Here is a 15,562-nt window from a genome sequence, read left to right on the forward strand (position 1 = left end):
TATGCATTTCAATACACACATGCCACGGTGCACATGTGGAGATCAGAGTACAGCTTACCAGAGTCAGCTCTCTCCACTGTGTGGATTCTGTGTATCAAACTCAGGTCATCAGGCTTGCTGGCAGTTGCCCTTATCTACTATACTACATCATCTTCCCAGCCCCAACTGAACTTTTTATCAAATGAAAATTTGATTTTTTTATTGCCTCACACTGGGAAGGAAATCAGCATAGTTTCAAAATATGTGAAGCAAAGCCACCTATAAAATGTGAGATGAAGTTTTATTAGATTTGCCTAAAAGACTAGTTTTCTAAGCAAAAATCAAGAGATGCAATACCTCTAAATTCATCAAATTGTGGAGTTTTTTTTTTCTGTGTTCCGAAACTTGATTTGGTATTTGGTGTTTTAGAGATGTCTTAATGGCATTTTCAAAATAATATAAAATGAAGTTGGAGAGATGTGTCTGTGGTTCAGAGCACTTGCTGCTCTTGTAGAGGACCTGGGTTGGATGCTCGGTACCTGAGTGATGGTACCGAGAAAATTATACTGCCGCTGCTGCTGTAACTCTACCACTGACATGCGTTACTTGTCATGCTAGTTAGAAATCAAATCCCCTTTTTGTTTGTTTATTCAAGACTGAAAGAGCATATTCTTTTTGTGGAACTATTGAATACATGGCACCAGATATTGTCAGAGGGGGTGATTCAGGACATGACAAGGTATGTTCTACTTTTGATACTATTTTGTGTATTTCTGTAAATTATGCAGTAAGAGTGAATCCCAGTTGATAACTTCAAGTCCAGACCTTAAACAGAGCATCTTTCTGGTACCTCTTGCCTTCATTTGTTTCTCTGTTTTGTGTACACACAATGAGTTTTCACATTTTTTTTTTGAAAAACAAAAATTTAAGACATTATAGGTTTTCCTTTTAAGGTTTCATTGAAGATCTTTTGCTTTGTAGAGTGACATTCTTGTTAAATTTGAGACCTTGAAATTATTCTTCAAATTGTTTAAAAGTTTATTTTCATTGGAAGAGCCTGTGAGCTTAAACAAAGTACCAACTAGGACTCCATTAAAAAAAAAAAAACAAAAAAAAAAAAAACACATTCCTTTTGTGTTGTATGAGACACATTTGAACAAAGTCTAATACAGAGGTGTGACTAGATAGCTCAGCTATATATGTGGCTCCTCTCTGAATCATGGAGAAAGATTTTGTACAGAGTTTTGTTAGCTTGGTTGAATTCTTCAGGAAATGGACAGAAATGGATGGTGGTGGTGGTGGTGGTGGTGGTGTCCACCTTTGGTGAATAAGTCCTTCTTCTGAGAGATTTAGAGACCATTGAAAAAGAAAACCACTCATGTCTTATTCCCAGTTTCTGCCTTTAACTTCACAGAGATATTGATGACTTTGTTGGTTATTCTCCAACAGAAATAGCCTTTTTTATAGCCTTGAAAGGAAAATTCTACACTCAAAATACAGTCTGTTTCCTAACCCTCTAAAGAGCTTGGTTTTTTCCTTTTTCTTTCATTTCTTTTTTTCCCCTCCTCTCTTCACTGTGTGAGTGCCAATGAAGATAATAAAGAACCTATCAGCTTTAGCTTGTTCTAAAATCTAGGTCATTTATTTTTCTGTCCTGTATCAAAGGATAATTCTTTCCTATCACTTTTGATTTAACAATAACATTCTCCACATGTATTCTGGCTGGCCTGTCCTTACTGTTCTCTCCCTCATCTCCTGTCAAAACACCACATACACGATTCCAGTATCTGGGCTGACTGCGTGGTCTCCTTTCTGATGACCTATCTTATGTCTATCAATCCCATTCCCAAGTTTGAATGGCAGTGGCTACTGGTCCATGGCTAGAATCTGTGTTAGCCACACAGCATGGTTTCATGCCCAGTGCATAGCATTCTGAGGGCAGATTCAATAGCATTGAACCTGCTTATGTGAATTCAGGGCCTGAAATGCTGGCTTAGTGTGCTTTATGGTATAATTTAAAGCAATTGTGTAATTCTGTAAGAATTTATAACTTAGATTTGGAAAATTAACTACTAAAACTTTAATTTTCAAATAAGAAAATCTTGTTTTACACCTAGAATCTCTGCATGGCTAAGATCCATGATATAACTAGCCAAAAATATTCTCTCTTGAATATTTATTGTTCAGATGATTATGTTTATAAATGGGTTTCCATTTTAAAGTACATCTTATTTTCTGTTACTTTAAAATCTCCCCATTGGTGTGGAGACGTCACCACATTCTGTAAGAGAAATTTAATTTTAGGTGGCTGTTTAAAAAATAACACCCTTAGCCGGGTGTTGGTGGCACACACCTTTAATCCCAGCACTCAGGAGGCAGAGGCAGGTGGATCTCTGTGAGTTCAAGGCCAGCCTGGTCTCCAGAGTGAGTGCCAGGATAGGCTTCAAAGCTACACAGAGAAACCCTGTCTCGAAAAACCAAAATAAATAAATAAATAAATAAATAAATAAATAAATAAATAACACCCTTACATGAGATTTTTACATCTTTGCCTTTGGGTTTAAAGAATTCTATCTTGTTCATTGGATATGAATACTTTATAAAATGCTGGTTGGTACTTAGTTTAAAGAGTTCTATCTTGTTTGTTGGATATGAACACTTTATAAAATGCTAGTTGGTACTTTTCTCCCCACATTATAAATTCAATATTCCACCTACTTAAACTGTTAAGAAATAAATTTTAAGTTCAATTGTTTTAAATTAACAATGCTAAAAGTAACTGATTTAGGAAATCATTAAAGCACTTTCTGTTCTGGGTGTATATAGGCATTTTTTTTCTCTCTAAATGTCTCTTATATGTGTTAACTTAATCCTCCTGGGACAGAAATCTATTAAAATGTTTTTAGTAAAATATTTTTAAGTATATAACTTTATTTTGATCCTTTTTTCTTGTGACATATATTTTAGTTGCTAATTCTACAAAATGAAATTATTATTGTTTTATAGGCAGTTGACTGGTGGAGTTTAGGTGTTCTAATGTATGAGCTACTAACAGGAGCATCTCCTTTCACTGTTGATGGAGAAAAAAATTCCCAGGCTGAGATATCTAGGTAAGACTTAAGCAAATACCATAAAATTATTGTCTTGTAGGCTTACTGGGTATTACTCTCTTCTGTTTGTTTATAGCAAGTATCACCATTGCAGTGTTATGTTTTCGTCCTATTTTTTACTTGACTTTTCTAACATTGAGGACAGATTTGACAGAAATGAAGATGAAATAATAGGGATCAGTTTGCCTTCTCACCTGAAACAATTTTAACAATGAACAAAATAAAGGAAATAGCAGTTTTGAGGACATTGGACATCCGACAAAGGAGAGAGCACTGGTTTCAGAGAGGCAGGAAGTAAGTAAGGTGTGCCCTAAGGTCACCCCAGATGACTACCTTAAGAATTCCCAGGATGCAGCTCGGGGAGGGACAACCCATTCAACGTTGCAGAAATGGAACTGACCATCTAGGGAGACCTAGACAGCTAGTTTGCTGCCTGGAGTGTCTGAGACGAGAGAGAGGAGTCCACAGACTTGCAGAAGTTTGTTATATGGAAAATATACACAATAAAGCATTTATTATTTATAGTTATTTATTTGTACTATAGTTATATTCCTCCAGATTGACCTATAGATTCAATACAACTGCAATTCCTACTGGCTTTTTTGTTTTGTTTTGTTTTTTAATACATAGAAATTGGCAATCTGATCTAAACCCAGGTAGAAATGAAGTGGATTTAGACTAGTCAGATTATCTTTGAAGAAGAACAAAGTTGATTTCAGGACTTGTTGTAAGTGGTAATGATTGCACTCTTTGGTTTTGGTGTTAAGACAAACAGATGAATCCTGATTGATTTACATGCCTGCAATCCCAGTACTCGGAAGATATAAACAAGAGGATTGCTACAAGTTTAACAAGGCTAGCTGGTTAACATCTCAAGTGCTAGAGCAGCTCCAGCTACACAGCAAGACCTGTTCTCTAAAACATGAAAAAAGAAGGGAGAGAGGAAGGAAGGAAAGATGAGAAAAGAAGATAAGTGAAACAGAATAGAACCCAGAAATAAAACTGTGTGCACAGGTAACAGACTTTTGACAAAGGTTCAAAGATAACTGTCACTTGGGGGGGGGGGAATGGGAGGCAGGGGGCGGGCACTTTTCAATAAATGATTGCTAGAACCACTGACTGCTCAGATGGGAAAGGCATGAACTTCAATAAATGCTTACTACTATATAGGAAAAAAATCATTCAAAAGAGACAGTAGGTCTAAATGTGAAAGCTATAACTATAAAACTTCTGGAAGAAAACATTAAAAGTCTGTAGGACTGGGAAATGTCTCAACAGATAAAGGTGCTTGCTGTTCAGGCCTAATGGCCTCCGTTCAATCCCCCAAACCCATGTAAAGGTGGAAGCATACTCCATAAAGATGTCTCTGACCTCCACGTGTGCTGTGGAGATTGTGTTTCTCCCTCCACATAATTAATTTTCTAAAATTCACTGTGGCCTAGGGTAAGCTAAAAATTTCTTAAGTATTACTGTCAATAGAGAAATCATTTTGTGTCAGTGGTGGCTCATGTCTTTAATCCCAGCAGTTGGGAGGCAAAGGCAGGCAGATCTCTGTGAGTTCAAGGCCAGCCTGGTCTACAGAGTAAGTTCCCAGACAGCCACGGCTAAACAGAGAAACTCTGTCTAGAAAAACCAAATATATATATATATATATATATATATATATATATATATATTAGACTGTTGCAAGGTTGAATACTTTTATTCTTCAAAGCATTAAGAAAATGAAAACAATAAGTCACTGAGATAAAAATTTAAAATCATATATGTATGATAAAGATCTGGTATAGAAAATATATAAAGAACTCTAAAAACTTAAGAAACAAGCAACCTCATTATAAAACAGGCAAAAATATTGAAAAGACATTGCAGTGAAGATGATCAGCGAATGGCAAATAAAAGTTAAAAATTGAGCAGTGTCATTGGTCTTTAGGGAAATACAGACTCAAACCACAGCATAATGCTCCCATATTCCCTCAGCTACTTATGAATAAAGACAGGGGTCATTCCAGATACTGGTAAGAAGATGGAAGAAATGCAAGGGGTGTGAGCAGGGGGAGACATAATAGTATAGTATCAATAGTACAAGCTTAGAAAATAGGCAGTTTCTTTAAAAAGTAAAACATTATCTACTACATGAGCCATCCATTCTAGCCCTAGATGTTTACAAGGGAAAACAAAACATGTCCTTACAAAAACTTGTACAGCAAGTGATCCCAAACTGGAAGTAACCCAAGTATCTGTCAACAAGCAGTTGAACAAATTATGGTGTATCCACTCAAATAAAGAACTACTTAGCAGTAAAAGTGTACACTGTATGAATACAAACAAGAAGTTGGATAAATCTAAAAATAATTGTACTGAGTGAAAGAAGCCAGGCAATATAGAATGTTTAGTGTGATTCCACTCCTGGAAAATGAGAACTCATCTAGTTAACAAGCAGAAGGTTGGGTAGTGTGGGACTGGCAAGGGAGAAGAGAAGAAAGGATTTACAAAGGAACATGGGAAATTTGGAAGGGTGTGGGCTTCTTCATTATCCTGAGTGTGGTGCCAGTTTCACAGTTACATGCACAAGGCAGGGTTCATCCAGCTACCTTTGTATGAGTTTATTGTGCATCCATTGTACATCAATTAAGTAAAATAGTAAGATGTACCATTTGCAGGACAGACTCAGAAGTAAATAACTTCAATATTTCAGCTGACTTATTACCTAAGTTATACAAGGAGTTTTTTTTTTTAAATCAGCTAAAATTACACCTGTTACAAAAATTCTAAATACTGTTTTTAAATTTTAATTCTAAGTGGATTTTTGACAGTTTGGAAATGCCTCAGGTGGGGTGTGGTGATTCATTTCCATAATCAAGCTGATCATGGAGTCAAAAAGAGTTACAGATTTGAAGCCAGCCTAGGCAAAATTGTGATACCCCATCTAAAAGATAAAGGTTAATTTAATAAAGATTAATTTTTGGAAAAATTAAATTTTGGAAAAAATGCCTCAAATTATTGGAAATTATTGGAAATCTTGGCCATCATTATAAGAATTTGGGTCATGGTTTCCTTCCGACTCCAGTTCTGTCTGCCTGTAGAGAGAAAAGTTTATTGCTCATGATAACAGAAAAATTTCAAGTGGCATTCACATTTAAATTGACTTTGTTTCCTTCCCTTCAACCATTTGGCAAACTGGTTTTAGCAAGTGAAAGAACATGAATCAAAATCTATTGGAAATCTTTAAACTAGAACAAATGGATGTTCAATAATTAAAATAGAATTTCTTCCCTTTATCAGTTATCACTTTGTCATGTTAATTCATTTTGTTTAAAACTTGGTGTTAACATGATCATTTGGTGGCTTCTGATGACTGAATTGTGGTACTCCAGTTATTCCTTTTAGGATAATCATTCTGATTATCTTTACTGATATAAATCTCGTAGTTTGTTCTTTTAAATGTATCATTGAGATAAGTGTCATTCGTTATCTTGTCTCTGTATGTTTTAATTGGCGAAGGCCTTTTTTCATGGAATTCTTACAAATGTAAGAATTTTGTTTTGAGACAGGGTCTCACTGTGTAACCTTGGCTAGCCTGGAATTTACTAAGTAGACCATGCTGTGCTGGTCTCCCAACTCATAGAGATCCACCTGCCTCTGCTCATTGTGTGCTGGGATTAAAGGTGTAGGCCACCAAGCCCTGCCTCTGTGATCTTCAAGAACTTGGCCTAGTACCTGTACTTTTGTCATTTGCTTGTTATTACTGTCTACATATATCTAAGATTAAATAAAAACATTTGGTTAATATATCAAATTTCATAGTACAAGCTTCGAGTGAGAAGAAAACCTAAGAATCCAACCTTCCTCCTGAAGTTGGACTCTCTTCTTGGATGTGGATGAAATCCCTCACTTGTCAGAAGCTGTCATTGAAAGGACTGTTAGGTAGACATTTGCATGGATGCTGTATCCCATATTGAGCTGGTTTAATTATATCTGTTTTCCCCCTTAAAACACACCAGAATTATCTTTCTTGTTAATCCTGGCCCAATGGTCTCAAGAATATAGAGTAATTCTGCTGATTCTTTTTAAACATTGAAACAGACAAGCATAGGGAATAGTTTAGAAAGCTGGGACTTTCCTTGGTTTAGGCTATGCGCACACCCTCTTCTAGTAATGCACTTGACAGCCTGAGACCCTTACCTGTACTGAGATACATAGTCCTCTCTGAACAATTGAGTAAGTTTCTCCCCCACTTGACTGTTAAAACTCAGACCAATTCTCTTCAGGTGTATTCCCAGTGGATACAAGGATCAATCCAGCCTCAGCTAGTTTGGGTAAATGCCCAATAAAGCAAAACTGTGTCCTCAGGTGAACTTTTAGGGAGCATCCCCTATTTACTATTTTATGCCTACATAATTGATTATGCATGTGATTAAAACTTAATAGGAAAATAGAATTATTTATATAATCTACTCTGTCAACCAAAGCAGATAATTAATGGCACTATGCCCCTCAGTAGCCATACTTCTCTTGAACACTATCAAAGGAATCCCCAGACAGTAATCAAGGCCCTTGCCTATCTTCACTCTTGCAGCCTGTTGCTCCCCTGCAGTGTGTTCTGACCTGTTCTGTAGCTAGGCTTTGAGTACAGTTTCCTTGCTACCTTTGAAATCTGTTATTTCAAGTCTTTGAATTAGAGCCCAAAAATCTGGAATCACCTGGGCCAGACTTCCAACCTCTGGTAACAACATTGCTGCAGGTATTTGAAGACAGTTTTGTGTAGACTAAACCTTTTCAGTTCTGTTGACTATTCATCAGAAATTATTTCAGATTCCTCATATCTTGGTACCATTTTAGACAGATGTTAACTTGTTAATTTAAACTTGAGTGGTTTCTGCATACCTGTTTTTTTTGTTTTTGTTTTTGTTTTTTTAATTCTACCTATCCAAGAGCATGGGAGATCTTTCCATTTTCTGGTATCTTCATTAATTTCTTTCTTTTTTATTTTTTGCATATATATATATATGTGTATGTATAATTTATGTTTATATAAAAAGAGCAATAATGGCAATATGTTATGCATCAATAGCAGCAACAGCTTTTCCAGGTTCTGTAGTCCTTTGAACAAAATTGTAGACACATCCAGCACACTCCATTTTAAAAAAACAAAAAACAAACAAAAACAAAAAACACAAACAACAACAACAAAAAAGTAAAAAACAAAATCCCAGAAGACAGCACAGTTCTATTACTCTTGTGGTATTTGGCACCATTTTTTTTTTAATTAGTTTCTCAGTCATCATCTGGGAGGAATCCATTCTGAGCAACATCATTAAAAACAGCTCTGATAAAGCATGGTCACTACTGTATATCATAAAGCAGGTCCACATATGAGTGAGTACATATCATGTTTGTCTTTTTGTGATTGGGTTACCTCGCTCAGAATGGTTTCTTCCGAGTTCCATCCATTTTCCTGCAAACTTCAAGATTCCATTCTTTTTTTCTGCTGAGTAGTACTCCATTGTGTAAATGTAACACATTTTCTCTATCCATTCTTCGGTTGAGGGGCATCTAGGCTGCTTCCAGTTTCTAGCTATTACAAATAATGCTGCTATGAACATGGTTGAACATATGTCCTTGTTATATGAATGTGCTTCTTTTGGGTATATGCCTAGGAGTGGAATTGCTGGATCTTGTGGTAGACTCATCCCCATTTTCTTGAGGAGCCGCCATACTGATTGCCACAGTGGCTGTACAAGTTGGCACTCCCACCAGCAGTGGAGGAGTGTTCCTCTTTCTCCGCATCCTCTCCAACATAAACTTTCATTGGTATTTTGATTTTAGCCATTCTGACAGGAGTAAGGTGGTGTCTCAAAGTTGTTTTGATTTGCATTTCCCTGATAACTAAGGATGTTGAACACTTTCTCATGTGTCTTTTAGCCATTTTAGATTCCTCTATTGAGAATTGTCTATTTATTCTGTACCCCACTTTTTAATTGGGTTGTGTGGTGTTTGGGGGACTAGCTTCTTGAGTTCTTTGTATATTTTGGAGATCAGCCCTCTGTCAGATGTGGGGTTGGTGAATATCTTTTCCCAGTCTGTGGTCTGCCGTTATGTCTTGCTGACTGTCTCCTTTGCCTTACAGAAGCTTCTCAGTTTCAGGAGGTCCCATTTATCAATTGTTGACCTCAGTGTCTGTGCTACTGGTGTAATGTTCAGGAAGCAGTCTCCTGTACCTATTAATTCAAGGGTATTTCCCACTTTGTCTTCTAATAGGTTCAGTGTAGCTGGATTTATGTTGAGATCTTTGATCCATTTTGACTTAAGTTTTGTGCAAGAAGATAGGCTTGGGTCTAACTGGAGTCTTCTACATGTCTGCAGCCAGTTATGCCAGCACCATTTGTTGAAGATGTTCTCTTTGTTCCATCATATAAATTTGGATTGTTTGTCAAAAATCAGGTGTTCATAGGTGTGTGGGATAATATCAGGGCTTTCAGTTCTATTCCATTGGTCTACCAGTCTATTTTTGTGCCAATACCAAGCTGTTTTCAGGACTATAGCTCTGTAATAGAGCTTGAAGTCAGGGATGGTGATGCTTCCAGAAGTTCCTTTATTGTATAGGGATGATTTGGCTATCCTGGGTCTTTTGTTTTTCCATATAAAGTTGAGAATTGTTCTTTCAAGGTCTGTGAAGAATTGTGTTGGGATTTTGATGGGGATTGCATTGAATCTGTAGATTGCTTTTGGCAAGATTGCCATTTTTACTATGTTGATCCTACCTATCCAAGAGCATGGGAGATCTTTCCATTTTCTGGTATCTTCTTTAATTTCTTTCTTTAGAGACTCAAAATTCTTACAGTACAGGTCTTTCACTTTTTTGGTTAGTGCTACTCCAAGGTATTTTATGTTGTTTGTGGCAATTGTAAAGGGTGATGCTTCTCTGATTTCTTTCTCCACCAATGTATCATCTGTATATAGTAGGGCTACAGATTTTTTTTTGAGTTAATCTTGTATCCTGCCACTTTGCTGAAGGTGTTTATCAGCTGTAGGAATTCCCTGGTTGAGTTTTTCGGGTCACTTATGTAGACTATCATATCATCTGCAAATAGTGAGAGTTTGACTTCTTCCTTTCCGATTTGTATTCCCTTGATCTCCTTTTGTTGTCTTATTGCTCTAGCTAGAACTTCAAGGACAATATTGAAGAGGTATGGAGAGAGTGGACATCCTTGTCTTGCCCCTGATTTTAGAGGAATTGCATTGAGTTTCTCACCATTTAATTTGATATTGGCTGTTGGCTTGCTGTATATTGCTTTTATTATGTTGAGGTATGTTCCTGTTATCCCTGATTTCTCCAGGACCTTTATCATGAAGGGATGTTGGATTTTGTCAAAGGCTTTTTCAGCATCTAGTGAGATGATCATGTGATTTTTTTTCCTCAGTCTGTTTATATGGTGGATTACATTGATGGATTTTCGCATGTTGAACCATCCTTGCATCCCTGGGATGAAGCCTACTTGATTGGGATGGATGATTTCTCTGATGTATTCTTGGATTCGATTTGCCAATATTTTATTGAGAATTTTTGCGTCAATGTTCATGAGGGATATTGGTCTGTAGTTCTCTTTCTTAATTGTGTCTTTGTGTGGCTTGGGTATCAAGGTTATTGTGGCCGCATAAAGAGTTTGGTAATGACCCTTCTGCTTCTATTGTGTGGAATACTTTAAGGAGAATTGGTATTAGCTGTCCTTTGAATTTCTGGTAGAATTCTGCACTGAAGCCATCTGGCCCTGGGCTTTTTTTGGTTGGGAGACTTCTAATGACTGCTTCAATTTCATTAGAGGTTATAGGTCTATTTAAGTTGCTTATCTGTTCTTGATTTAATTTTGGAAAGTGAAATCTGTCCAGAAAATTGTCCATTTCCTTTAGATTTTCAAATTTTGAATAATACAGGTTTTCAAAGTATGACCTGATGATTCTCTGGATTTCCACTGTGTCTGTTGTTATGACCCCCTTTTCATTCCTGATTTTATTAATTTGCATGTTCACTCTTTGCTGTTTGGTAAGTTTGGATAAAGGTTTGTCTATCTTGTGATGAGACAAATGAGGGTCTTTTATAGCTTTTATACAGTGGTCAACTAACTGTAGTTTGCAGGCAAGGTTTATTCTGCTTACCTATTTGTTTTGTCCCTATAGCTGTTTCTTATGTTTATCCATGTATGTATGTATCATGGGCTTGTCTTTTTTATGTGTCTTTCCACTAGCTTTCTGTGTCTATAGAACTTTGTCTTTTAGATCATGTCTTACTGATGAACAGGAAGATACTGCCCCATCAAGGGAGTCAGTTCTTCTATCTGCTCTTATAGAACTGAGGCTTTGAGAGCCATGATAAATGAGTATCTTCTTACCTGAGAACCAAGATGTAAATGTTTTATCTCCTGCTATCCCGTTATCTCTTGACAATTTTCTTTACTTTATCTAGTTTTCTCTGCTTTTGAAATGGAGAATATATTTGCCATGAGATGTTTATTTGTATTTTTATTTTCCCTCAGGAAAATATGCTATATTTATGTTTCATTAGACTGTTAAGGTGTTATTGAGTCCTATGTACTTTCAAAAGTCTAGGCAGCCCTCAATATCTACAGGTTCCACATTCTTATACCAACAATAGATCAAAATTTTGGAATAAAATGCATTTCAGGAAGTTCCAAAAAGTAAAAAATTGAATTTAATGCATTACAAGGTACTATGCTAAGCCTACATGAATAAGTGATACATAGTTCTTGCCTTAGGCTCTTGCCTTTTACAGGTCCTCAGTCTCTAGTTCTCATTGCTTAAGCATTACCCACTTCAGATCTCACTCATTAATGTGAGTTAGATCTATAATTGATACATCATTAGTGAACCAGTTCAGTTTTTTCTTATAGTTACCCCATAAACAATGTAATAACTGTTTATACAACATTTATATTGTATCAGGGATTAGAAATTACCTGGAGGTGTTTTAAATATGTGGGACAATGTGCATGGGTTGTATGCACACACTATGTCCACCTCATTTTATGTAAAGAACTTGGCATCCTTAGATTTTTGTATCCCTGGGGTTCTGGAACTAATACCGAGGGATAGCTGGATTAAAAGAGCTCCTGTTAGTACTGTTCAGTAGTGGTCAACTAACTTTAGTTTGCAGGCAAGGTTTATTCTGCTTACCTATTTGTTTTGTCCCTATAGCTTGTTTTTATTGGGGAGAGGATGGGAGTTAGGAACTAAGAATGCTTTTGGCATTCCTTAAAAATAATTTTATGATGTGAAATTTAAAATTGTGTCCATCAGTAGAATCTTATTAAAACATAGTCATGCTTGTTCTATGGTGTATTTTCTCTCACAGCTTTTTACAACAGCAGCAAAGTTGAATAGTTACCACAGAGGCCCTCTAAATTACAAAGCTTGAAATACTGCCTGTTTCTGTTAGAATTCCCTTATCCGTCTGTTAACAAGTAACGAATTGCCTCAAAACTAAGTGGAGTAAAATAATATACATTTTATAGTTTCTGTGGTTCAGGAATTTAGGGCACAGCGCAGTTGGTCTTCTACTTGAAAGCTGTGGTCGAGAGTCTTAGCTAGGCTGTAGTTATTATCTCAAGGCTTAGCTAGGAAAAGGTCTGTATCCACACTCACATGGCTGTGGCAAGATTCAGTCCCTTGTAGACTGGAGGAGTGAAACCTTGCTTGCTGGTAGCTAAGGATTCTCTTCATTCCCTTAGTGTGTAGGTAGCCCGACATGGCAGCTGAATCCATGCAAACACATGCAACCTCATCATGAAAGGCATTTAGTCCAATGCACACTTAAGAGGAGTCTGTGAATACAGAGCTAACAGTGACCTCTAGGGACTATCAACACTTACAATCTGTCTCCCATTTATACTTACCGATTCCTAGTTAGGGTGATTTATTTATTGTCCTTCATAAAATACATGTATATTTAGAGAATCATTTTAATATAGTGATTTTTGTATGACTTCCTCTATCTTTCTGTCCAAAAAACAGGCCAGTAATTCCTGATGTGTTTTATATTTTCTCCAGATTGATTTGTCAGTTACCATTTTGAATTCATTTGAGTCTTGAAAGTTTACTCCAGTTACAAATACTTGTTTTGGAGGGTTAGGTACAAAATAATTACAGGTATACTGGGTTTTGTTGTTGTTTAAGAATATGCAGATGGGTGTGATGGTATACACCTTTAGTCTCAATACTTGGAAGGCAAAGGCAAGCAAATCTCTGTGCAAGCAAGGAGAGCCTAGTCTACAAAATGAGTTCCAGGTAAGCCAGGGCTACACAGCATCTGGGGTGGGGGGAATAGATAATTTATTTTTTTTCCTTGGCTTTCCTATGTTCTTAAGTCTTTATGATAAAAATCTTTATTAGCTTATTGTGTAAGGTCCTTGATTCTGAGTTTGCTGTTTTCGTCATTGTAAGTATTGTCTATTTCTTTGCTTCCCAGAGTGTTTTGTTCATTACCCAAAGTACTTTAACATTTGTCACCATTGCTCTTCTGCACATTGTTCTGCAGGGCACAATTGTAGCTGCTTTATACTAAATCCCGGGAGCAGAAAGGGTATGACATTGAGGGAAGCAGAATGCTGTAAATGACCCTTCTCCTGGCACACATTTTGTCTTACTTCCTCTGCCATCTCTTTTATGTTCTCACTGCTGCCTCACCTGTACAACACACAGGGCTAGGGATACGGATGAATCATGCTATTATTAATTGCTCTGAGTTCTCCCTCCGTGTGTGTGGTGTGGGGCAATTGAACTCTGAATAAAACCTCGGGATAATCTGACTAGCTTTGGAAGAGGTCCGCTAGAAACACCATCCATCTAGTCCCTTAGACTCTCGTTCACCTAAGATGTAGCCTTTTTCCGTTTTTAGTTTGTAAACCCAATGGCAACAGTTAGTCCCCCACATACCCCACCACTGCCACCATAAGCCAATACTTCATTCTGATGTATAAAAGGCCAGCCTCCCACCTTATGAAAAGGACCATGGAGGGGAAAAGTAGCCTTCTGTATTCATGTTCCCCAGATCTTGGGTGTGACCTGCTCTTTCTTATGGTTGTATGCTTCTCTGTAGCCTCCTAAACTGTCCTTTTAGATGAGTGTCTTGCATCTGTACTCTGGATCTTGTCCATTTAGCAATCGTTTAAAATCCTTTACATTATATTCTTCTGTGGTTCCAAATATTGCCTTTGTTTTTATTGCCACATGATACCACTTGGCCCCAAAGAACCCCAGAGTCTGGGTTCTGCACCCTCCACTATCACTGTCCTCTACCCCTGTTAGGGAAAGGTACTCTGAATACAACAAGAGAGTAGAGAAGAGCGAGGAGCTTCCATAGCTTCCACTGAGCTGTAGAAAAGTATAGGAAGGAAGAGGTCTGGGAAGTATTTCACCAATAAAAACCATAGGAAGGGTCAAAACCTTTCCCAACAGTTGAAGATACTTTCAGGCACATCTGATAACCCAAACCCACAGTAGTCTATCTGACTTCCTGAGAGGAGGCACAGCATCTTGATGTGCTACTGAAGGCCTGACCAGAGGAAGGGCAGTAAATATTAGGTAATGCTTGCCTCTTTTAGACAAGGTTCTCCAAATTGAGGTAGGCAGGGACCTCTTTTCAGTGCAGTTCAGCCAGACATGCCTATGTCCTTGTTTCTCCTGCCTGTGAGAAACAAGGATTCATTTTCTCTCTCCTTGACCACCAGAAGGCACGTGTCAGAGGCTTTTCAGGAGTAGGATTAGAGACATAGGAAGTGTATGGGTTCAAGAGGAAGATAAGATAACTTATATGAAAGTGAAGAGGGATGCAACAAGGCACCACTTAGTGACAGGGATATTATCTGAAAGTGTGTCATGTGAACATTCTAGAAGAGCTTTGACTAAGGTGTCTGTGTTGTTACTAGGCACTGTGGTCTTTGGGAACCATTATCATATATGTGGTTGAATGGCTTCCTGGGAAGATGAAACATTACTAAAACACATAACTGTATTTATAACTCACACAGAAACTACTGGATGACTGGGTAGGCAAAAATTCTTCAGAAGAAGACAAAGCTGCCAAAGAATCTTTGCTCACAGTGAGTGATCTGATTCGGCTGAGGGAGGACAAACTATAGGGACCAAATGAGGACTCCAGAACACCCACAGGAAAGTGATAGCTCAGAATGTTCTGTCCACTTTGCAGCCAGTCCCACGTCTAGAGGAAGATGCCCTCGTGGAATTGTCCCCGTAGCCCCAGTAGCCAGGACACTGCATGGTAGCATCTCAACTGAGAAGTTACCCACATGATACTGTGTAAATTCTCAACCCTGACAAGTAGGCAGCAGCTGCGCTGTTGTACAGATGAAAAACAGCAGGTCCATTTGTCCTAAGGACCATCCCAGCTGCTGTGAGGTTGGGCTGGGATCAAGTACATGGCGACTGGGAAGTTACTT

At 37.6% G+C, this 15,562-nt stretch overlaps 1 protein-coding gene across 11 annotated transcripts in view; it reads left to right on the forward strand.

Moving 5' to 3' along the window:
- The window catches only part of Rps6ka5 (ribosomal protein S6 kinase A5), a 156,887-nt gene that overhangs the window by 105,055 nt on the left and 36,270 nt on the right, over positions 1 to 15,562 (forward strand). For 8 of the 11 annotated variants that reach the window (XM_027419112.2, XM_027419113.2, XM_035445132.1 and 5 more), the window contains 2 exons: positions 635 to 718; positions 2,986 to 3,089. The exons of 1 other annotated variant lie outside the window; for it this stretch is intronic. In XM_027419112.2, the coding sequence (XP_027274913.1) occupies positions 635 to 718; positions 2,986 to 3,089 (188 nt within the window). Of the gene's footprint in view, positions 1 to 634; positions 719 to 2,985; positions 3,090 to 3,897; positions 4,104 to 15,562 lie in introns of those variants that run through there. 2 more of the 11 variants (XM_027419114.2, XM_027419123.2) reach the window with 2 other exon arrangements.

This window comes from Cricetulus griseus, chromosome 5 (genome assembly GCF_003668045.3).
Source record: "Cricetulus griseus strain 17A/GY chromosome 5, alternate assembly CriGri-PICRH-1.0, whole genome shotgun sequence".
In the NCBI taxonomy this organism is placed as follows: Eukaryota; Metazoa; Chordata; class Mammalia; order Rodentia; family Cricetidae; genus Cricetulus; species Cricetulus griseus.